Raw genomic sequence first — 23849 nt, forward strand, 5'->3', positions numbered from 1 at the left:
GTTTAAAGTTAGTTTATGAAAAGCAATTTTTTAAGACTTATTTTCTGGCATCTTTTTAGGTTCCTCAGATGCCCTGTTGCTCAGAGCATACACTGTCTGCTTTTGTCTGCTGAAAAATATCTTTACGCAAGTACTGATAACAAGACTTTCATGATCTACTTCTTGCATCACAGCACACCTAGAAGAATAAGCATTCACAGGCAACCCAAATGTTGTTAAACAACTCACATTACTAGCCTTCTCAAGTACCCTGATTACTCTACTTTTTGCACCATATGCAAATGCTAGGCATTGATAGAGTAGCAGGCTTTGTCTACAAAACCACTTGAATTTAGACAGTGGCAAATCAGACATTCTGTGTAGATCTGATCCAAAAACCACAAAGATCAATTGAAAGACTCACAAGACTGAGTTTTGGCACCTGGAAACCTAGTTATAGTAAAGCATTTCTTCCCATTTCAGTCAAGTACAGACTTTCAGAAAGCCTGAGGTGGACATGGTCTAAGTTTTACACTTTAGGGTATAGGTTGTAGCTGTGTTAGCCTAAGGACATAGGCAGACAAGTTTCTTTGGGTAAATTTGATATCTTTTACTAGACCAACTAAAATAGTTGGGGAAATTCTTCTTTTCAAGCTTTCGGGTACAACCCCCCTTTGTCAGGTTGAGGAAGCATCTGCAGTTGGTCTGTGCTCTCAGCTTTACCCAGAGAACCTTGCCACACTTGACTCTAAGCACCCTAGGTTAGGTCGGGAGCAAACCGAACAGATGTTTGCCCTTCAGTGGGGGGGGAGGTGGCGACACAGCTTGCCTGCACTGACTGAAGCCGGCAGCACAGGTTGCCTGCACTGACTGAAGGTTGGGAGCTCTCCTGCATGCCTCCCAGTTTTTGGTCATTTATACCAGTTCATGCCTTCAAACTGTGACATGCCGTGCAAATAGCCTTGAATGGACCAGACCTGAAATCCACACAAGGGAGAGCTCACACTGAGGAGGGTGGATCCCAGGAATGTTTGTTATTTTGTGAAGATATGAACTTTTCCAGCTCTGCAGGACTGGTCCATGGTCTAAATACAGATCATGGGCTGGATATGAAGTGTGGGGCAGAAATTTGGTGGCAACCGTGTTAATAGTTGTGGCTTTTGGAGCTGCAGAAGCCACCACTCCTCCCTCCACCAAAGTTCTGGCCCCATGGCAGCCCCACAGGCTAGATGACATGGCTCCAATGCTCTGGATCCAGCCCACAGAGCTCCCCATGGATTCTGAAATTTGAAAGCAAGACAAGCAATAACAGTGTTAATTATTGTGGCTCTAAGAACTTCAACAATTAACAGTACTTCTGCTTATCATGCTACCAAAATTTTAGACCTGTGGGCTGGATGGCATGGCTCAACAGGCCAAAACCACTCTGTGGAACATATCTTGGTCACCCCTGCTCCAGGTTTTTTAAGACTAAAATTGGTAACAAAAATCATTCGCTAAGCCTGGACCCCTTGCTTGCTTCCCAAATTGTGCAAAGGGATGATCAAGGTACTCACAAAGTTTAAAATGATGAAAAACCCAAAGGATACCAAAGGATACCATAAGCACCTGGGGCTTAGGAAAGTTGGGGCACTGATTTTTAGGTCTTGGACTGACATTAGCCCCATCTCTGAGCCCATACAGGGAGGATGGCTTCGGTATGTCTACCACGTGCCCCTGAACCTACCCATTTACTCCCACTTGCACAAGCCAGACGCAGAAATCTTGAAAACAGCCCTGAGGGGAATCCCCTGGAGCATCTTCACTGCTTATTTCCAGGTTTGACATGGGAGAGTAGGAGCAGGTGGATGCAGTGTGCTTGAGAGCAGGACTCCCCTGGATTGTAGGGAACCCAGAGAAGAACCTTAGAGACCGGATCCTGGTACAACAACCCAGATCTGCTTGGTTAGCATGTCTAGGAGGAAATGGGAACAAGCAATTGGCTCAGTTTGCAGTTGGTATCTCCCCAGAGGGTAGAGACTGAGCCAGGCTGTGTTCAAGCCTTTGTAGGACTCGGTGCCAACCGTGTGGTTTTTCCCCCCTCACTCAAACTTCCTTCTCTCACTCTCTCTCTCTTTTTTTTTTGGGTGGGGGGGCAGGGGGAGTGATAGGGATGTAGCAATAAAAATGCTGCTAACTTGAATTAAACTTTTTCCACTCTTATCCTTGCTCTGTAGAAGGAAGCAATTTTCATTATACCCAGGTGTCCTAGAGAACCACCTTCAAACACATTTGATATTGCTGCTCCTGCTGCCTTTCCATTAGCTATCTGCTGAACCCTCTTCTTGCTCAGAATATACTTCCAAAACATTTCCCAGTTTTGCAGGGAATGGAATACACCTGACCTACTTTTAAATTGTGTCGTTCTGAATTTATTCTGAATCTGAAAAAAATAATAGCACCTTTGATCTGCATCAAGGAAAATTGCCTCATACATTTTAATTGTCATCACAACTTTCAACCTATCTCCCTACCAAGAAAGATGGCAGCATGATGAAGTATATTTCAAATGTTAAAACTCTGCACTCATATCGTGGCCTCCCATCAGACTGCTTTACTATTAATGAATTCATTTGCCAATGAATTCATTAGACAAATGCTACTGACCGCATTTTGCAGATGGATAAACTGATGGACAGGGAGATAGTATTACTCGTCCAAATAAGTAAAAATAATTATATTTAACTTGACTGTACATTGAAATTTAGCCTGAGCAGCAGTGTAATGACATGGTTGGGTGCCCAGGGCAGCTGCCACACAGGACAGCAGTGATTTCTGGTTGCTTGTACCACTGCTGGCACAATTGAGCCATTTTCTTTTTGTACTCCCCCCACCCAAACCTCCCAGTTAGGACCTGGTGTGGTTGCTCTAGTTGCTCCCCCCAGTTATGCCACTGATCCTGAATCAGAACAAGAGATGCAACCCACAGTAACATGAGAAAATTGGTTTTGGCTTTAAATCTTCAGCTCCATCTCCAATTTCTGTCTTGTATAAATTTTAATTGACTAGGACTGGAGTTAGCAAAACCACTTTTCAAATTACAAGAGTGCCTCTTCCTTTCTGACTAATTGAAATGACTTCCTGAGAATAGTTTTTGAATGGATTGTTAATCTGGTATGTAGACAAGTGTGAGACAGATAAAATGGAGATCCTAAATATACATGCATGTTGTTCAGAATTGTATTAAGCAGATCTCTAATGCACGTCCATAAAGTCTGTACCTGTCTTGCCAATTTCATAGTGTGGACCCACATTTTAAACCTAAAAATTGGTAATAGATAGACAAAAGATTGTCACCCATTTTATCCTAGTGCAGATGTTGTAGCCTCCCAAATTTAACTATTCCATTTTAAAATCATTATGTTTCTTCTTTCTACTAATGGAGATTTGGTGTTGAAGTAGATGACATTCTTTCTTTTTGCATTAGTACTCAGTAGAGTAATAATCAAGGTAAAATTAAAAACATTCAGAATTTGCTTTTCTGGAATTTTTGGTGCTTCCTTGAACACATGATATTGTTTGAAGTTGGTTGGAAATATCAGGGCTGCAGATCATACTTTGAATCCCTAAATGGGAACAAGCATTGTGCTGTGAGGGGCAGGAAATATGGTGAGGAGAACTACCAAATGCTCAAAGTAGAAGATTTGGCCATCAGTGTTATACCCCTTACTGGAACAGAGATGTCTGTGACGGGTGAGAGAATGCTGGAGAGGCATGGGTATGCTTGGAAGACATGTTGCAGATCCAAAGATTTCTTGTCTAAAAAAAAAAAAAGTCTAAAGATTTCTTCTTCATCCAAAACACAACTAAACTGAGCATAGCTACTATTCAATACCCATGATTCAAAGCAGACAGATGCTTTGTCTCTAAATTCCTTGCAAGCAAGTTTTGTAACTTAAAAATCAGGTTGCTACAGTTAGTTACTTTGATTGATTGCCTTTTATATCTCTGCCTCCTGATTGGATGATCTTGGATTTCTGATGGAAATATAACATTTGTTTCCCATACAGCCTAGGCACATAACACAAAGCCTTACCCCAGTGTAACTTATTAGTGCAGAGGTTCTCAAAAAGGTTGCCCCAGGAACCTGCCAGAGCTGCTGTGATACCAGCACTGCTGCCACCATTACCACAAAATGCCTTCAGTCCCTGACTGCAGTTCTGGTGCCTTTGACCAAGACTGTTCCTATCAGCACAGTGACAACTGCTCCCCCTGCCGAAGGAGGTTAGCCTGGACTGTGTCAGAGATTGTCTTGCAGAGCTGTGCTGTACTCTGAACTTGCCTGGCCCAACACAAGTAGCACCAGAATCTCTGATTTGTAAGAGAAGCTGAGAAGAGGGATCAGTGCTCCCCAAGCTCTCTCTGTACTATTCATTTTAAAAGCAGTTTTTACATAAAAATCCCTTTCTTAAAAAATCATTTTAAGAGCTTTTATTTTAATTTAAGAGACACAACTCACTGGAAATCAAGACTGCAAGAAAAAAAAAATTTTCTCTGTGTTCCTCCATCACCATGGTTTTCAACCAGAGTGCCACTAAATTCAGAAAACTTATGGAGAGGTTGCCTTGAATCTAAAAAAGTTGAGAAGCACTGTACTAGTGTTACCCTGGGGAAAGTAAAAGTTGTACTGATATAAGTTGCAACATATCATTGTCAAATGTCTGCTTCTATTCAGGAGTGGTCCTCTGTTCAGTGTAAACAATTACCCTCTCCCATGACTCGGAGTGGCAAGGCACTATAAGTAGTACCTGCTGCAGCAGTAACCTTCGGAGAGTTGATCATCTGTTGCCTCCAGACAAATATAATTTCTATTAGGATATAAACCTCATGTGCATTACTGCTGTTTGCATGTTGTGTATCTAGGACCATAACAATCTCTATTCTTTACTTAAAAATCAGTTTACAAATATGCCAGTTAGTAAACCCTTAATTAAAAGTAAAAAGAATACAAACACAACAGTATCTAAGGAGAATAGGCCATAGCCACAATTTCTGCATTATTTCTCCAACCCCTCAAGCATTCATGAGACAGCTACTGAAAACATAGCCTTAAGAGGTAGTCTGCTAGCCTTTGTGAATGAAGGGCACTGAAAGGTTGCATATGACCACCTCAGGTATATTTAAATTGTGAATACCATCTCAACTAATAGGAAAGAGTTCTTAAAGCAGAGGTCCGAGAGTCATATGAAATACTGAGGGCCACCCTCCTGATTTCAGCAAATACCTCTGGCATCTAAAAAGGGGCTAGTTTCAATGTAAATATCATGTTTGTTCTGCATCTTTCTTTGCTAACTTCTTTGCCCACATAATTTACAAGGCATGTTTACACTTGCATCCCACTCCTGTGCAGTAGCAAATGCCACGCTAGATATAAACTTGCTCAAAGAGAGCCATGTAGTTCCTGAGAACAGCCTTAAAAAAACAGTGAGCAATACTAGCCAAATTTCAAGGTCAAACACAAGCAGTACACGAAGGTCAGTACTTATGATATAAAATACAATTGCTTCTATACCCATGACTGATTGGTTACATTTGACAGCTCCCAGCTTCGTGATATAGTTAGGCACAGTGAGTGTGAAATTCAACATCAGTAAGTCTAGCCTCTCATTTTAGCCTTCTCTAATGTGCTGTGTCAGAGCAGCTGGGAGAGCTGAATGATGCTGAAATGTGAAAGGATTCAATATTAAAGCATAGGTAACAGCAACAGCTCTCATTCTCTGTTGACTAAACTTTAATATTATTCATACTAAGCATTTGACAAAACTGGGGAGGTTTCTGCTTAAATAGACTTACGTGGTTTAGGGAATTAATCAGTTCAGTGAAATGGTATCTTAAATGACTATTCAAGGGACCAGAAAAAAAGCAGTTGTTTAATGGGAGTGGTCTTTTATTAAAAGTGAAACAATCTACTTCTAAGACTAATTTTAAGACAAGGAATTGCCTAATAATTGCACCCATTTTACAAATGAGTACATTCCAGCACAGAGAAGTTAAGTGACTTCCCCAGAGGCACAAGCTATTCAAAAGAGCTGAGACCCAGCATGTGTGACTGCTAAGTCCCGTCTTTAAACACAAGACATACTTCCTCTCTATCTCCACTGTGCTGTTTTCATTACATTAGTCTTAAGAATTACTCCACTGCATAATAAGGAGCGACTTAGAAAAATGGTGGGGGAGCCAACTAGCAATCTTTGACGGCTGTGTTATGGTACCCCAGCTGTATGCAAAGCCTGCAGCCACAGAAGGGGAAAGGGAATGAACTCTCACAGCTGGGAAATAAAAGAACACAATCATCCATCCTGTCTTAGAAATACAGACTGAATATTGCCAAAGCTTCTTACAAGATCTGAATTCAAAATCCCCATCATAATGAAAGAAAATTGGACACCCAACCCTCCTAGACAGCTTTGAAAATTTCAGCCATATCTCACAGCACCTTGAAACCAGAAAGTGGTATGAACAGGCCAGCTAGCCAGAATGTCTTAAAAATAACTGGAGCACTGAAGTTAATGCCAGAGGCCTGTTGTGCTATGATTATGAGATGAGAATGTCACACAGCTGAGATTGAAGGCCAAATGTAGCTCTTGAAAATATTGTTTATGCCCATGGACATCAAAGGAGCTTTGCATATGTGATGGAGATTGAAATGTAGCTTTACTGATTCCTTTGTACCTGTTTTTGGCACCAATATGCTGTATTATTAAAAGATTATGGAATGAATCACTGTTCATATTTCCAAAAGTAACTTAAGATATCTTGATTTGTACATGGCCAAGTAGATACCTCTTAGGGAAGATTTTCAGATTGTAAAGTGGCATAACTCCTAGGGGAGTCATGTGAGAATATACAACCTTAAAACATATATCTTTCCAATACATAAGGAAGGGATAAAGGTCAGGTACTCACTGATCTGGTTGGTAGATGCACTATAGAAAGCATTGACAGTAGTAGGACTGGTAAACCACCTGTACAAACAGTAGTAAAAGAAAATATATTGGTTGTCAGTGCTCAGAGCTTATGAATGGAATGAACAAAGATAAAAGGCTAACTCAATTAAACGGCACCAAGAAATTAAAAACCATTAGTTGCATAAAAAGTTAATTATTCTCCCATTCCACATTTGCTATCATTTAAATCTATTGTCTATTGACATTATTTTAAATGAACATAGTCAAAAAGTGCTTAGCAGATTAGGACAAGGCCACACTGGCTAGCACTTACTGTATTTTGTGTTCTTTTAAAAATGATTTTAGAGTTTGTAAAGCTGCCACTCAATGCCAGCCTTGGAGACAGAAGTCCTTTATTTATACAAGACAAAAGCAATACAGACAGCAGCAGTGCAAACTTCTCTTCACACTTATCAGTGCTATAACAGACTCATGGAGAAGCTACCTGTAGAAACCAGAGGAATGAGTACATAGGAATGAACAGATAAGCCTGTTCAGTTTTTGGCTTCTTTGAGCTTGTCTGCACGAGGACAAAGACAAGTCCTAGCACTAAGGGGCCCATGTGCAGGGGCAAGGCCTGAGCAGTCTCAAGGGCATACTTCTGGGTTTTGCCTGTAGGCAGGTTATATGGGAAATGCTCAGGCACATTGATACCAGGATTTGCTGTTTTGCAGTAGAAAAGCCATTGCTACAACTTTTGGCAGGATGCCTAGTCATGTTACTTTGGATAATTTCAGTGATATGGCTGAAAGTGCCCTGGGAAAGAGAACACAAGGGAGGCATGGGCTCCCTGAATTGTAGCAGAGCTCCCTGCACACCTGTTGCAGCTGCTGCCACAGGGGCTCCCAAGAAGCCACCATTCTGGTGCCCCCTAAATCAGTGCCTTAACAGGTGGTCTATTCACACATTTCTAGTTATGCTACTGTACAGACATGTCCCATTTGGGAACAGAAGTAAGAAACTACTTCCCATTTGGTAGGCTGCTGCTTTGCTTTTTATCACTGGGCCCCTGGCACACATTACACTTAGGATGCGATTAACAAGCATCTCAAATTGTAACCCAGCCACCTGTTCAGGCAATTAATGGCATCACAAAATGCAAAACCACATGCAATTATTTTGTGGCTGGTTTCCATTGCATTTTAAATTGAACATATGGCAGGGTCCTTACCATGCAGCCTGATGCTGGCTGAATGTCAGGGTTCTGGGACCAGTCCAAGTACAGTCCCGGGGCTGGGACCCACGATCATTGACTGCCAGTGTCACAAGGTACCCCAAAAAATTTTGAAATACTAAGGGCAGTCTCTCTCTCCTGCCATGGCTTGATGTTAATAGATATATAATGTGTGGGAGGCTGCCCTGATCTTACTATAATGACCACCTGACTTATGGTAATGACCTTCTGGGCCTATCACATGGTTCCATACCTCCTCTACACCATGTCCCATGCCTTGCAAATGGCATCCTTATTGATGTTCAACCTAGTGCTGAAACAACTCCTAACTGGGCCTTCTGACCCTCGGCCTCTCTCGGCCCCACTCAATCTCTCCCTTGGCTCCCACTCAGACTGCCAGACTCTTTGGTCTCTCCTCCAGCCTCTCTCTGGGCCTTCAGACTCCTCAGTCTCGTGCAACCACTCCCTGGGCTACCAGACCCCTCAGTCTCTCTCTCTGGTCCCTCTCTAGGCTGCCAGCTCCTTTTGGTCCCTTGTCCTGGACCCTTTTAGTTTTCCCAGACACCCTCCAAGCCCTTACACCCATCTGGTCCTGCACTCTATTCCCGGCCCCTTGCTGGGCCACTGGACCCCTCTGATCTTATTATTCTTGCTGGGCCTCACTATGATCCATAGGCCCCTCTCACTGGGCCTCTGGACCCACGTAGTCCTGGTCTTGCCTGCCCCCTCCCTGGGCCTCTGGACCCCTGTGGTCCACCTGGTCTTCCTTACCAAGTGCTTTTCTGTCAAGGTATGCTCCCCCTTCACAGGGTAATGCACAAGGCAGTGGGAGCTGAGGCTTTCCAGCACCCCATTGTCACATTTCCCTGGTGTGGCCCATGTAAGGCATTTCATGGATGCCACCTCACCACACCAACCAACTCCAGTACAGTGCAGTTTTAGGTCATACCCAGGACCAGTCTCCTGGCCTGCCTGATCTTCTTTGTCCCTCTCTGGGGTTCCCCTAGATGTCCTATACCCCTCCTGGGCTGCTAACCACCAGGCCCCTGGCCTTGGCTTCATCTCCATTCTGAATCCTCCATCTCTGGTCCCCAGCTCACTCTCGGACCCTTGTCCTTGATCCCTCCTCCTCAGACACCCAAGCACCAGTCATCATCATCCTCGGCTGCCCACTGCTTGACCCCTCCCTCTTGGCTGTGGCCCCCTCACAGGGACCTTTGGCCTCTCTTAGCCCTGCCTCCGGGCCAATTGAGACTCCAGGCTCCCAGTGGGCTATTTCACCCTTTGGCTCTTCCTGGACTTGGGCCCCAGCTTGGACCATTTGAGGTATCCAAAGTCAGCTCCCAAAGCAGCCAGCCTTCTCTTTTCTGTGGGTCTTCCCTCTTGGGCCCCTTCATAGATTATCCCTTCTCTGGGCTTACCCAGATTCCCTAATAGATCTTTCTTACCACAGCCCCCTTTCCTTCTCTGGGCTGATCCCTCAATAGGCCCTGGTACTCTGCCAGACTCACTGGGTTCACACAGGTCCTTCCCTAGGTCTCTCACACATCCACCCCTTCTCTCAGGCTACGGACAGACATCATACACATAAACGTGTTTAAGTGATCAGAAGCTGATTTAAACCTGTAACAGAACAGATGTTCTGTGCACATAAACCAATTTAAGAATGGTTGAAACTGGTTTGAGATACACCTAATTGAATGTAGTATCAGACTTACCCGATTTGGCTCAAATGAGTTTATGCAATGTCTGTCTCAGACCCCTTCCTGGTTTAAGATAAACCAGACTCCCCCAGCATCCTGGAATGTTCTCTGGGCTCCACAGCAGGGCTGGCTCCTCCCCTCCACTCTGGCTGGAGCTCCAGAGACTGTGGGCTGCTTCCCCTCTCCTCTCACCACTCCCTGCTAAGAAGGAATTCCCCCCCTCCCATCTGCCTTGCTGAGCAGGTGTCTGTGTATTAGCTAGCAGACTACATGCTGGCTACGGTTGTGCTGAACCAACAGGCAGAATCAACAAGTAGCTGGTAGTGTCCCTCCATTGTTTTCTTAATTGGGTGATCAACACTGTTATCAATTCCCCACTGGGCTAATCAGAGCACCTGTGGGAGCCTGGCCATGCCCCCCTCAGCTCCATGCTGTGGAAGGGAGGGCTTTTTGAATGTCTGTCCCTAGCCTCAGGGCTTGCCTAGCTCCTCAACAGGCCCACTAACTCCCAGCCTGTCTTCCAGGGCTTGCCTGGCTCCTCACTAGGCCCTTGTGTACTCAGACCCTCACTCTCCAAGCTGACCTGGCCTCTCACTGAGCCCCTGTGCACTCAACCCCCTTCCCAGGGTGCATCTGGCCTCTCAACAGGCCCATATCATAGTCTTGGATCATTAAGTGAAACCATTACTGACTCGAGTCAAGATACTTGTTACATATATGGACTGTTCTTTACACTGGTTAATTAATGCTATTCACAGGAATCATAGGAAAGCAGGGCTGGGAGAGGCCTCACAAGGTCATCCAATCCAGGCCCCCACTCAAGACAGGATGTAAAAAGCTGCTCTACAAGTATTATCCTACATTGTCCTTCTAAAGTCACTTATTAACAAAAACATAGTTGATAATAAACTCAAAATAATGTATTAGCTTGCAAATAAGGATTTTCAATTCATACTGATCTTTCCTTGTTATTCTTCATGTTGATACTTCTAAACCAACAGGGCTGTCACCAGCTGCCAGGGCTGTCCAATTGGTGGTCTGTGGGCCTTATGCAATACCCAGGAGATTTAAAAAATCTTGAAAGATACATTTCAGTGAATGCCTTTACAACGACTCTATATTAAGCATTTTCATTCCTCTTTAGAAAGGTGGAATTTAAAAGTAAAGTTTTAGAGAGGTTTTTTGTAGTACATTATGCATGCCTGTTCCTTAAGCCCTCATATGGATAACCATCCGGAAGTTAGGTTTTGGACTAGTAACAATAGTAGGTGCCTTTACAGAGGTTCACAGCAGTGACATAATAATCACCCAGTTCTGCACTCTGGACAGCAGGGGCTGTGGCAATGGCCAAACTGGCGACAACAGCTGTGGCATCCATAGACGCACTTTTGCTTGGAGTGCATCTATGCTTTTAAACCCAAATTCAGGAGACCACTTTATTCATTTCCAAAATAATTGGCTTCCTGCCATAAGACCACCAAATGGTTACCTGAGACTATAACTGGATTTGATAGCCCAGAAGGCTCATTCAAGTCCCATGCTCCTTTCCCCGTGCCTCATATGATGTGAACAAACTCTTATAAACTCAAGCAGGCAATATGCTGAAAGTACTAGGGGTGTGCAAAACGGGCCGGATTTGATTTGGACTCAGCCCAAATCAGGAACAGTGATTCAATTCATTGATTCAAATTGCTATCCCTGATATGATTTGGCCAAATCTGAAGATTCAATGCTTATTCAGAGAATCAGCTTTACATGTTTTTTCTATATACCTCGAGGTACCAGGTGCAGCTCATGAATGCTGCAATGCTGGAGCAGATGAAGTGTCCCACAGGAGCATGGGGGAGAGGGCCCCCGTGTGCTCAGCAGTGAATTCAGAAGTGGACCAAAAGTAGTTCTGGTCCACTTCTGGGTCCACCACCAAGCACACTGGGGGGCCCTCCCACACCTCCCCAGCTTGGTGATCAGCCATGGGGGACCCTGGGTGCCCCCCCAGACCCAGGAGGCACCAGTTGCTGAGTTAGGGAGATGCAGAGGGGGCCCCCCATCAAATTCAATTTGGCCGAATCCTAATCCAGAAGCAACAGTGCTTCTGGTCCACTTCTGGGTCTGCTGCTGAGCACACTGGGGATCCCCTTGCACTCCTGTGGGATGCTCCATCCATCCCAGCATCTCAGTATTCACAAGCCACCTGGTACCTTGGGATATGTAGAAAAAACATTTAAAGCTGTGTCTATGTCCGAATCGTTGAATCCTTCTCCATCCTTCCAAATCGATTCAGAGGGTTCCAATTCCATTTGGAGAGATTAAAGGGTCTCCTGATTCAATTCGGATTCGGAAATTCAGCCACCAAATCAGGCCAAATCTCTGCCAAATTGAATCAGCAACTGAAGCTTCACACAGCACTATTAAGTACCCTCTAATAAAGGAGGTCTGCAGTGCTTCGATACTGGAAGCAAGCAGCCACTTCATGCCTAGATATGGCTCTGCCAAAACTGGATAGCCTGTAGGTCAGGGGAAGAAGAGACTGGGTTGGGATCTGTTAAATATCTGCATTAAGAATGGATTTAAGAGATTGCACTGGGTGAGAACAGAGTTGAGAGCACAATGGCACATATGAAGAAAATGGGATAGAAAGAGTAAGAGAGCACTTACTGAGAACCTGGAAAATGCATGCTGCCGGTATCACTGAAGTATACCATAACTGTTTTAAAATAGCATCAGCCTCTGAATTAGTTATCCGGTGAGTTATATTCTTAATGTGCTTTTGCTGCCAATTGCAATTCTTAGTTAAATTGTGCAATAAAGGATGGTATCTTAAAATGGTAGTGTGCTTCCCTTAATCGATACATTTATCTGCCTCTCTTCTCACACTTGATGTTTAAAGTTGTGCAGTCTATTTTACACTGCGGGAACCAGAGAATTAATCAATTAAAACATCAGAGGATGAAGTTATATGCATCTCTTACCCATCCATCATTCTGTAGACTCTAATTGCCAAGATAATGCTCCCTGCTGAGTTTATTTTGGAGAAACTGAAGACTCCCCTCCAGCCCCCAAGAGTGTTCTTTGTAATAATGTGATGAAACAGCGTATTAAATTAGGAAGATAAAGAAAGTCAGATGAAGGTTCATGCTTATGGTGAAGAAGGGTCAAGAAAAGGAAACATTTACTAGGATTGAAAATTTTTCAGTTTCACATTGATTCACAATAACTATTAACAAGATTAACTATTCTGAATGATGTGGTGCAGTCATTTGGAAGCAACCACGCTTCACTGAGTGTACCTAACTTTTTCTCACCATGGAAGGGCCTGGCTTGTATTTGAATTGGAGATAACTTTGGAACCCCCAAGTGCTGTCAATTCAAGCCAATGAGTTATAGTCAAACACTTGGGGAATACTGAAACAAAGAAGTTAAAAGAGTGGAAATACATCATTTAGTCCCATTGTTGGTGCTGAGCTATATGCCATGTAGTTCTAACTTCAAAATCAGATTACTGTATCTCATTCTGCCTAAATGTCCATCTTCAAAGGCTGATAGAAATGTGAATTTATGCAACACTGAGCAGCCTACAAGAAAGAATGAACATTTAACTGGCTGCCAGTTCAGTCTGGATCCACTTCACATTCCTTATAATAACCATGAAGACTAAGTATGGGGTCTGGCTATTTTGGAAACAATTTCTTTCTCAGTGAGGACAGAGCCCATGGCAAAATGTTTTGGGGTAATGAACAGAATATTCTGAGATCAGAATGAGCCAAAAACTTATGCAAAGCCAATTTCTTGCAAGCGTCCCATATTTAATGAGGGTTGAAGAATGACCTTGAATAATTTCTCAGTGAAACATTTTTTAACTAGATAGAAACATTAGCTGTATCCAGGGAGTAAGGGAGAATGAAAGTACTTTACTGACAACAATAGTGTAGGTCATAGATTTATACATGGCACTTGGGTACCACAGTAATGTGCATATTAAAAAGCAGCATCTATAGTTAAATCACTGAAATTGCATTGTTTTAAAATTAAACTCAACCTTATTCTGAATATCTTGTGCCCTTTCAATGAGATCAGATTTTATCTTATTTCACTAAAAAGGGAAATAATCACACCTAAAGACTTTATGAAGAAAAAATTATGTTTGTGTATTCAATTTAAAGTGAAGAAACTACTGTTGCTCCTTCTCTATTTGGACATATATTCTAGATTCTTCCAAAATTTTAAAACCATACTTGATTTTTCTATACTTCCTGTGAAATAATATCTAACCATAAAAATAGAAGAAAGAACATAGCATCAAAATTTCCTGTAAATGCCCTAACATCTTTTAGTTACAATTTTAATTAGTGGTTTCATCATGTTATTTACATGTAAAGAAATCATGTCCCTTTTGTAGCATAGCAATGTCCTGCAGCATCACATGCAATCAGAAAAGCACTGAGCATAGAACTGTAGACTTACTGTCTGTAAAGAAGCAATTTCTATCAGAAATGAGAAAGGGCAACCTCTTCTAGCTGATATGAAAGCATTAACAGTGACTTTAGAGGATGTAGGTGTTCATATTTCCCTGTTATTATTATTATTGAGATGCCATTATTGTGGCATCAGCCCTTCTACCATCTGGAGTAAACATGCTGCTCTGACAATGTGAAAAGAGAGGATTGGAAGACCAGGGGGAGAGAAAGGAGTGAAGGGAATTGCAAAAAATATAAAGCTAAAACTATTTTTTACTAAGACGAGTTTTTGAAAGGACGTTAGAGCCATACACCCATTCAGGTGTACATGGGCTTGATTCTCTTAATCCGAAGTAGCGAAAAATAAAATAGCAAAGATCATTTGTAAAAAAAAGTCTACAAATGCATGAATTCACAGTTCACTAAAACTGGTTCAAAATAAAAGGCAGTATAGGGTCATTAATGGTGCTTGAAACTGAAATACAGTACTATGAAGCCTTCTCCTGTAAGAAGAGGACATAAAAGAAATTAGTAAAATGGCAGATTATCTTAAAAAACAATATTTCCTCATTTCACTTATTAATAATGCACTTTATTTTGTAATAATAAGTCACCAGGCATTAAGAATCCTTGAACAGGTTACATGTTCTCTCTCCCTGGGTACAGGAATAGGGGAGGCCTGTGAAAGCTGTGGTAATACCAGACACACAAGCCCCACTATATCACCACTTAAAATGATGTTCATAGAATGGGAAAAAAGCCGCAAGTGGCTTCTTAAGCCTTCCCTTTGACTGGACAGCCTAGCCTACGTACAGGACTATGGAGCAAATAACTTAGTATGTCTCAGGCAGCCTGCTCACTGATTTTCATGTGGCTGGAGTGCATGCAGGTGTGACCTTCCTGAGCTGCAGCCATCAAAAAGCACAGTGGAAACCTTGGAACCTTGATTCCCAGTAACACCTATAAAGGAAAACTGGGAAAATCACAGAGCACTAGAGATTACATCCAGCAATGGGGCAGGGATCAAGGAACCCTCAAAAAAAGGGGAAATAAAACAAAAAGGGACAAGGAAAGCTCAACAGATACAAATGGCTTCCTGGTACTTAGAGTTTTTATTGCTTTTTTGGTCATTCTTGTTTACAGTCTGTCTCTCCCAGTCTCCCAACAAGACTGTCAGCAACTCCCCAGCATCTGAATTCATTTGAACATGATGAAATATTTTGCCAGACTTAAAAAATCTTAGCGAAGATGTCCAGGTTTCAGAGGAGGAGGATTAATATTAAACAAGTGCCAAACAAAGAGGTATGAACATATTAATTTTAGTGTCAGATTGTGTCCTGTGGAAAAAGAAACAAATTTCACAGACACTGCTTATAAATTTGCAGTGAAGGCTACAAAAGATATATCCAGTCATTGAGATAACCAGGTAATTGGCCTCTGGACATCCAAATTTGGGTTAAAAAAATAGGTGTGTGTATGGTCCTAGAGACAGATGACAAATCTTTTAAAAACTCCCATCTTTCATCCTCTTTCAGCTGGACTGCTTTAACCTGCCCCAGCTTTCCCTTCCCTTTGTCCTAATCAGCTCAACTGACTGTGGTTAGCATCTTTTTCCTTGTCCGCTGCTCTAATAGCCCCCTTGCTTGAACTACGCCACTAACACCAGTACTTATGTCATGCATGGATTCCAGTGCCTCATCCATCCTAATTGCAAGCTGTTCCTCTATACATCCCTGGTATTTTCTCTTATTAAAACTAGAGTCAGCTGTAAAAACTAAGGGAGAGGGGGAATTTTGAAAATTCTTTCAATCGTTTCCCCAGTTTTTGGAGGGACACCTATGTTTGTCACAATGCCAACTTTCAGTGAAAAAAGACGGTCATGTTCTAACTCCAGCTCCCTCTGTGCATCATAGGGGTGTGCAAAGCAGGCAGTATTCGATTTGGATTCAGCCTGATTCATGATTCGATTAGCTGATTTGGATCACTGTCCCGATTCAGCCAGATCTGAATCTGAAGATTTGATTCTGATTCAGAGAATCAGCGATTCAGCCATAGACACAGATTTATATATTTTTTCTATGTACCTCGAGGTACCCGACGCAGCTCGTGAACGCTGAGATGGTGGGGTGGATGGAGCATTCCATGGGAGCTGACTGCCTGGGGCATGAGGATGCTTCAGTGCAGGGTCTGCCTACTGGCTAGTCTGGCACTGGAGCACCCTCGTGCACCAGCTAGCATCTCTGCAGCACACTGAGTCAGGTTGGAGCATCATCAAGGTGGCAGGCTGACCACCCCCCCCAAACCACCCGTTACCTCCCCCCACAAGCAGGCAGGCTGCCAGCCAGGGCTGCTCTGACCTGGCTCAACTTGCTGCAACCCTGGGGGCACATATAAACATGCATATAGACATGCCCAGGAAGACCTACAATCTCACTCTATGTGGTCATTAGATTTCTACATATCTTTTCTTAAATCTGGTTTTTAATATTGCTTGCAAGACAAAGTCAGAAGAGAACTGATCTACTAGACTAGGGCATGAATAAGGTGATAGAGAAGCTGCCTTCAGGAAATCTTTGAATGAAAGGAGAGAAAAAAATAGGATAAGAGAGAAATTATTCAGTCTCCTGCTGAACAATTCCTTATTTTTTAAGCATCCCAGTGATGTGACAGCTCTCAGAGTATGGCCCTAAAGGTATACATTTCAGAGATTATATCCCAATTAATTTCCTTCTAGTTGAAATTTTCCATCATGCTAAGAACTTATTCAGTCCACATTAGTGCAACTAAAAATTCTTTCAAGAGAATGAAAGATAAAAAATGTTTATCTCCATTTCTATAAGAAAGCAAATATTATTTCACTGCTCTATGGGAGCTCATATTGGACAAAGCGAATATATTATTATGATCTAGCTGTGGAATCCAAGGATATCGCAGAGTCTTCGAAATTATCATTTCAGGATTAACCCTTGCAATTTTAAAATAGCACGTGCATGAGATTTTAGCTGTGAATATTGCCACTGAAGTTAAGCTGCTAAAAGCCCTTATTATGTTTAAAAAATAGAGGGCCACATTCTTACTACTGTAGGAAGAAATATAATGCCTTACCCATAGAGTAGATTCACTGAAGTCAAGAAAACCACCCAGGAAATAAAATACAAACCACTGTGTGTAAGGATATCAGAGTTTATAGAGAGATAAGATCAGCACAGTGATGCCGAGGTGCTTAATTTAAATATGTATTTTTATGTACAAGGGCTCATTTTAAATAACATGATTAGACATCTGATTTCTGTTTATGTTTTAATTAGCATTATAAGGATTTGATTACCCACCAGTAAGAAAAGAGAACTGATTACTTGCATGTGTTCCGGCATTCTGTATGTCCTCATGGCTTTTTTTTAAATAAATTTTAAAACGTTAAATTAAATTAGTTCTCTTTTATTCCACATCACTACTATCAGCAGCAGGTAACTAATAATGTTGTCTGCTAATAGTAATTACTAATTATCTCTTAATAGCAATTCTATTCATAGAAAATGTATTGCATAAAATTCCCTGCTGTGTCATTCCAAATTCTTACTGTGACAAAAAGAAATAATCCAATTTTAATTGAAATTCCATTACCATTTTTCATTAAATTCAAACTTTAAGCTCTATGCACATGAATAGTGTCTGCTAAATCATCACCACCCCAAACTTTTACAAAAGATTTTAAGCATAGAAACGTTTATATGCATTTCTGCTTAGTTGATTTTTCTTCTTTTGTAGTATTTTTCCAACATACACGTGTGCTATATATACACATTTGTTTACTCACTCAGTTTTTGGAACTTCTTTTCTAAGCCAATAGAAGTCAGACTGGGCCGTGTACTTGCGGGTCTGTAGTACATTGCCAAAATAGTCATTTTCTGAAAATTTCATCTGTATAAATAAATCATAACCATTGCTGAAACATGACCAACAGATATAGAGAGGATATAATTTTTTTTAAAGGATCTTTCACATTAACATGACAACCACATAGTTTTTAGCTGTAATTGTTAAGGTAGTGGCATTATTCACACTGCAAGAGCTAGGAAAAAATTCACACCATTGCACACAGCTGCCCAAGAATCTCTGCGCAGAAAAATACTTGAGAAATCTTGCTTCAGATAAAAGGTCATGATCAGCCCCGAAGAGAAGGATACTCAGTACCTGCACCCTGCTTTGGGAAGCAGGATAGTTTCCCAGTAAAGACACTGCAGACAGTTTTAGGAGATCTGGGTCCCACCCTGTCTCAGAAGCTAAACGAGCCTACCTAGCACTTCACCTGTAAAACTGAAACAAGCAATTTTTGTCCATCTTAACCAGTTATACTGTACACTGCTTGGGAACATACCATCTCTTACAATGCATTTGTACAGCAACTAGCATGATGGGTCCTTGATATTCTGAGTAGGCCTCACCTCACATGCTACTATATTACAAATAATTCAAGCGTATCCCAAATTTATACCCAAATAAGTAATTCAAAAGATAGGACCACATTCACAAGTATGCAAGAATTAGGGTGCTTTACTTTTGAAGATCAGATATATACCATATTTAATTGAACAGAAGATAAGCCTGATTATAAGATAACCCCCAATAATTAGATTCTAAATATGAAAAATGTATACATTTGTTACCATTTTCCAGGTATAGAATCTAATTATTGGAGGTTTGCCTTGAATTTATCCCCCTCCAATTGCTGGAGCAAGGAAAATAAAATGAGGGGATTAAACAGCCTTTTGCTCTCTGCTTCCCCCCACAACTCTTTTCCCTGATAGTCTCTTCCCCTTCCCCTTCCTGTCATATCCTGCTCTTCCTGAGCATGTGGAAACAAAAAACAAATTTGAAAAACAACAACCTTGAAATTAAACACGGATGTAGCAATTTGCATGTAGTAACCATAGACTTGGTTCCTTCAGAATTTACACAAATTGTGGCACAAATACCTCATAAACCTACATTTAAGGAGCACTTCTGACATCTATAGTAAAATCCCTGTTATCCAGCACAAGTGGGGAATGCAGGGTGCCGGGTATCCAAAAATGCCAGTTACCTGAGCCAGTGGTTTTTGGCCGGACATGGAGTGGGGGGGTGGGGAGGGAGGTGTCAGCAGCCACACGCAAAGCAGCTGTAGCACAGGGTGGTGGGTGGCCATGGATGCTGTGTGCAAGCTTTCGCACTTCCCCAATGCCCAACCCCCAGCCAGACGGAAAATCTGGTTAATAAAGTGTTCCAGTTTCCCAACTGCTGGATAATAGGGATTTTACTGTACTTATATGTAACAAACTATGCATGGTATTATCCAAAAGCCAAAAGTCTCATGATTTAACATGTAGTTCACTGGACTAGCCCCACCAGAGCCACCGACATTTCAAGCTATGGTGAGCCATGACCTTGCATACAGTTCATTCACACTTCCTCTGTCACTCCCTCTCTCAGCCTGACACATATGATTAGTATGACCCTGCCCTCTATGATGACCCCACAGCTCAGCACTCCTCAGTATATGTATATACTCCAGATACCCCCCACAAAGGAGCTATGTGCTAAGTAGGGCCCACTTATGACTGGAACTGGGTGTTCTTGTTATAAGTCCAAAAATGTATGTGCAGGTGAGGCACAGGGCAAACCAGTCAGGCTTCAGCTCATGGAGGGCAAGGCCACACAAATCAATCCTATGCACCAGGCTGAGAGGGGCGGCTGACAGAGGGATTCTGAGTATGCAGTGCTGTGGCTCACCATAACCTGAAAAAGAGTCAGTAGTGAGCGGGCTGCATTTGATGGGCACTATCACATGTCTTATTCATATGGGTTATAACAACTTATTCTTTTGGTCCAACATGGGCAATACTCAGTGTTGGCTGCATTTAATCAGCTTGTTAGATGGCTTCTATTGCTGAGGACATGTTCTGAATTAGTTTTGACAGTACTGTAGTTTAATGCTAGACAATGTATTCAGTGAGAATTTCTTGAATGCAATAAATTCAGTGAGAATTTATAAGATGAGAGCCTTTTTCCCCATACTAACTGAAGGGGACCTCATCTTGTATTCAAGTAAATATAGTATCTTGATCTATCAGTGATAGAGTTATATATGTAGCTATAAAAATACACAGGAGTGTGATATAATATTATAGTTTTATCAAATGAATTCAGGATGACATACTTTTGCCACAAATGTTACAAAAAAAATGCAAATACTTTAGTTTTAAAAATTATTGTTTAAAATTATATTGGACCCAGTTTGTATTATTCTAGGTGTTCGGGACAAAATTTACAATGGGCTTGATTACACTACAGCAGTAACATGTCTTGGCAAGGATAGGCCCAAACACCCTTTCCCCAACCAACCAGAAGCCCACTCCAAATCTCGAAGTTCATCAGTGAGGTTGTTTGGAGCAGACTTCTGAAGTCACTCTCAAGAGCTATCTCTCCAGTGTGCTTCAGAGCAGCCACTGGGGATGATCCTAAAGCAGCCTCACTAATTCGGCACATGCCTATAGGCTTGGTTAGATGAGGAGTGGCAGGGGTAAGCCCAATGAGAACCTTGAAAGTTTCTGGAAATGATTTAACACCAATACATAAAATATCATAACCAAATCCAAATTCACAGTTTTCTAATAAAATCACAGGACAAATTTTATGCAGATTAAGGGGGGCTAGTAAAAAATGTTTTAATTTTCCAGCCAGCCTTATTTACAACTTCAATCTGACATTTTAGGACCTTCTGAGATTAAAGGCAAATGAAAACTATCCCACATGAAAGCTAAAAAGTGAAACTCTCCAATTCCCCATCATAGAAAGCTTTCTTTTCTGGTCCTTCCTAGTTGTGATACACTGGATGAGGATTACAGAATATTTGTGTTGAGTTTTGGAACTGTGTAATTAGCAGGAAATTTTTCACAACTGATGGAAAAAAGGAAATATTCCTTTTTAAAAAAATCCAATTGCTATATCAAGCCATGCAAAGTTTAGAATAGCTAGACACATTAGAATCAACCTCTGGGGAAAAGAAAAGAACAGCAGAGGGTAGGTAAGGCAATCAAAGCTGCTTGATAAAATATTGCTGTTTTTCACAAAGATCTGCAATTTATCACATGCCTATCACTGCAGTTTATAAGACAGGTACAACTACTATGAAATAAAAATATATCATACCCAATGGGGGCATCTACATGAGATGCTTACAGTGGAGCTGCTTAATTAGCTCTACAGTGAAGCATCTCCATCCACACTTGCTGAGCTATTAGGCTGGAGTAAATTACTTAGCTCTGTCATAGGTTGGTACGGCCCAATACATGTACTATCCTTGGCGGAGTTATTGACTCCACTGCAATGCATGTGTAGACCATAATGGGGCAGGCTGGAGCATGAGGGTGCTACAGTGTGGGGGCTGCCATTCAGCTTCCCCACACTGGAGTACCCTCATGCCCCAGCCAGCCCCTCTTTATTACGCTGAGCCAGGTCAGAGCAGCCCTGGGCTGGCAGGCTGACCCGAGGCTCCCTACCAGCTCAGGCTGTGCCACCCTGGTTCAATGAGCTGTGGTCCTCGGCACACCCATAAATGCTACACCCAGGAGCAATAAATTGTGGTGCAAACCGTGCCAGAGTTTATTGTGTCACACTCATTTCACATGTAAATGCACCCAATGGCATTTTGCTGTGTCAGTTAATACTCAAGAACCTACTTCATGTTAACCAAATGAACTACTTAATAGCATCATAGGTAAACGACAGCCCTGTTAAGAACTCGGCAACAATTTCCTATTATCTTTTGCAAATGTTTACAACAGGACATGGGTACAGCAATTTGAAAATGCAGACAAAAGATCCAAATACAGTCCTGATAACTTCTGAAATGAAATTCAGGGATACAGAAGACATTTCAAAATGTCTATTCATTACTTACACTGACTATGTCTGGCCTGGTTATCAGAAGTATGGACATTTACTGCTGCCAGCATCTTCAGTGAGATCTCTAGTGTTCTGCACTTTTGAAAAATCAGGCCAGCTATTCTCTCTAGTCAGATTTGTAAAAATATTTAGGAGACCAGTTTCCATAAATACCCAACTATCACCAATTGCTTTAAAAATGTAGGCCTTTAAGCCTACCCAAGGTAGCAGTAGTCACCACTCCTTTTAACCACCATGACTATGTCCTGGCTGACCAAATTTAAAACTACTTTCCCATTGTTTCATGTTTTCCTACTCATTTTGCAAACATTGCATTGCTAAAGCAGACTTGCAAACACTCCACATCCAAATACCTGTATTTCATTCACATGTATAATTATAATTACTTACTACTCCTACTTTCAGTATAATAGAGCACATGGGTCTCAGTTAACCTCAAAGCTCCAGTGTGATGGGATGTGTAATACAGGAATAGAGGAAGTCATAGCCATTGTCCTACAGCATTTTTAATTCTAAGACTTATTTCATGATGAGTTTTGTTTCAAATACCTGCTGCGCCGTTCACTAAACAGTACTGGATCTTTTAAATATAATAATGTTTGTAAAATTTTCTTTTTGGAAGGAAACCAAATTCTCAAACCGTTTGTAAAATGAGGGGCTTCGAATTTTTTAATATTATTTTCTTCTAGGAAAGGACAGAACTACATTTAATCTGAGCCTGAGGCACACACAAAGAATTAATGAGTCTGAAAACTGATGAGTACAAGCTAAGCCAAAACATGCATTTAAACATGAGAAGTCTGTGAGCAAACAGTGTTCTTTCTTGGGAGTTTTAATATTTGACATCAGCTATTTATTTTTCAAAGTATACCCTTTGAGGACTAATGAATGTTTTATCACAACAGTTGTAAAGAGAAGAAAAAAACAGGATTGCTTATCTTGGGCAGTTCAGATGATTGATAATTGGATAGAGGGGATTTCACCTGTAGATCAGTGGTTTACACCCAGACTGTACCATCAACAAATTGAGGTCATTACTACATAATTACATGTTCATATGAATAAATCAGTACCTCAAAGCAATTGCTAGAGCACAAATATTTATTTTCTTCAAAAATCATCATGCTAGGTCAATCACTAGAGTCCCCTCTTTATATTGGTACTTAAAATAAAAGTTGTAATTAAACCATTTTGTGTAATTTTAGGTGATATACTTTATTCTGAATTAGAGAGAGATGCACATGAGCACTTGAATCAAACTACAGCTATGTGAACCTGTGTGTGCTTAGAAAATTATCATGAAGAATAATTGCTGTATCATTTATTGTGAGTTTTCATACCTGAACATTTTACGTTTATAAAAACTATTGATGATATTACTATTGACCTGCTGGAAACATGCAAAAACATATAGTTCAACAGGTATCATTATAAAAAACTATTTCAGTATTAAAGCAGGGCCACTGCTGCTTTTAAAAAGTTTGCTTTAGCCACATTTTCATGAATGTCACAAATACTTGGAAGAAGTTTATTTTTTATTTATGTTGCACTTTATTACATATATATTTGCATAGTTCTACTTCCAATGAACTTAGCCTGGATGCTTTAT

General features: G+C 41.3%; 1 protein-coding gene across 1 annotated transcript in view; it reads right to left on the reverse strand.

Annotated features, from left to right (window-relative positions):
• The window catches only part of PHEX (phosphate regulating endopeptidase X-linked), a 175620-nt gene that overhangs the window by 26102 nt on the left and 125669 nt on the right, over positions 1-23849 (reverse strand). The window contains exons 14-15 of the mRNA XM_090062296.1: positions 18114-18217; positions 6925-6983 (exon numbers count right to left, since the gene is read on the reverse strand). Coding sequence (XP_089918422.1) covers positions 6925-6983; positions 18114-18217 — 163 coding nt within the window. The remainder of the gene's footprint in view (positions 1-6924; positions 6984-18113; positions 18218-23849) is intronic.

The sequence above is a fragment of the Crocodylus siamensis genome, chromosome 1, assembly GCF_052110815.1.
Source record: "Crocodylus siamensis isolate JL-2025a chromosome 1, ASM5211081v1, whole genome shotgun sequence".
Lineage (NCBI taxonomy): Eukaryota > Metazoa > Chordata > Crocodylia > Crocodylidae > Crocodylus > Crocodylus siamensis.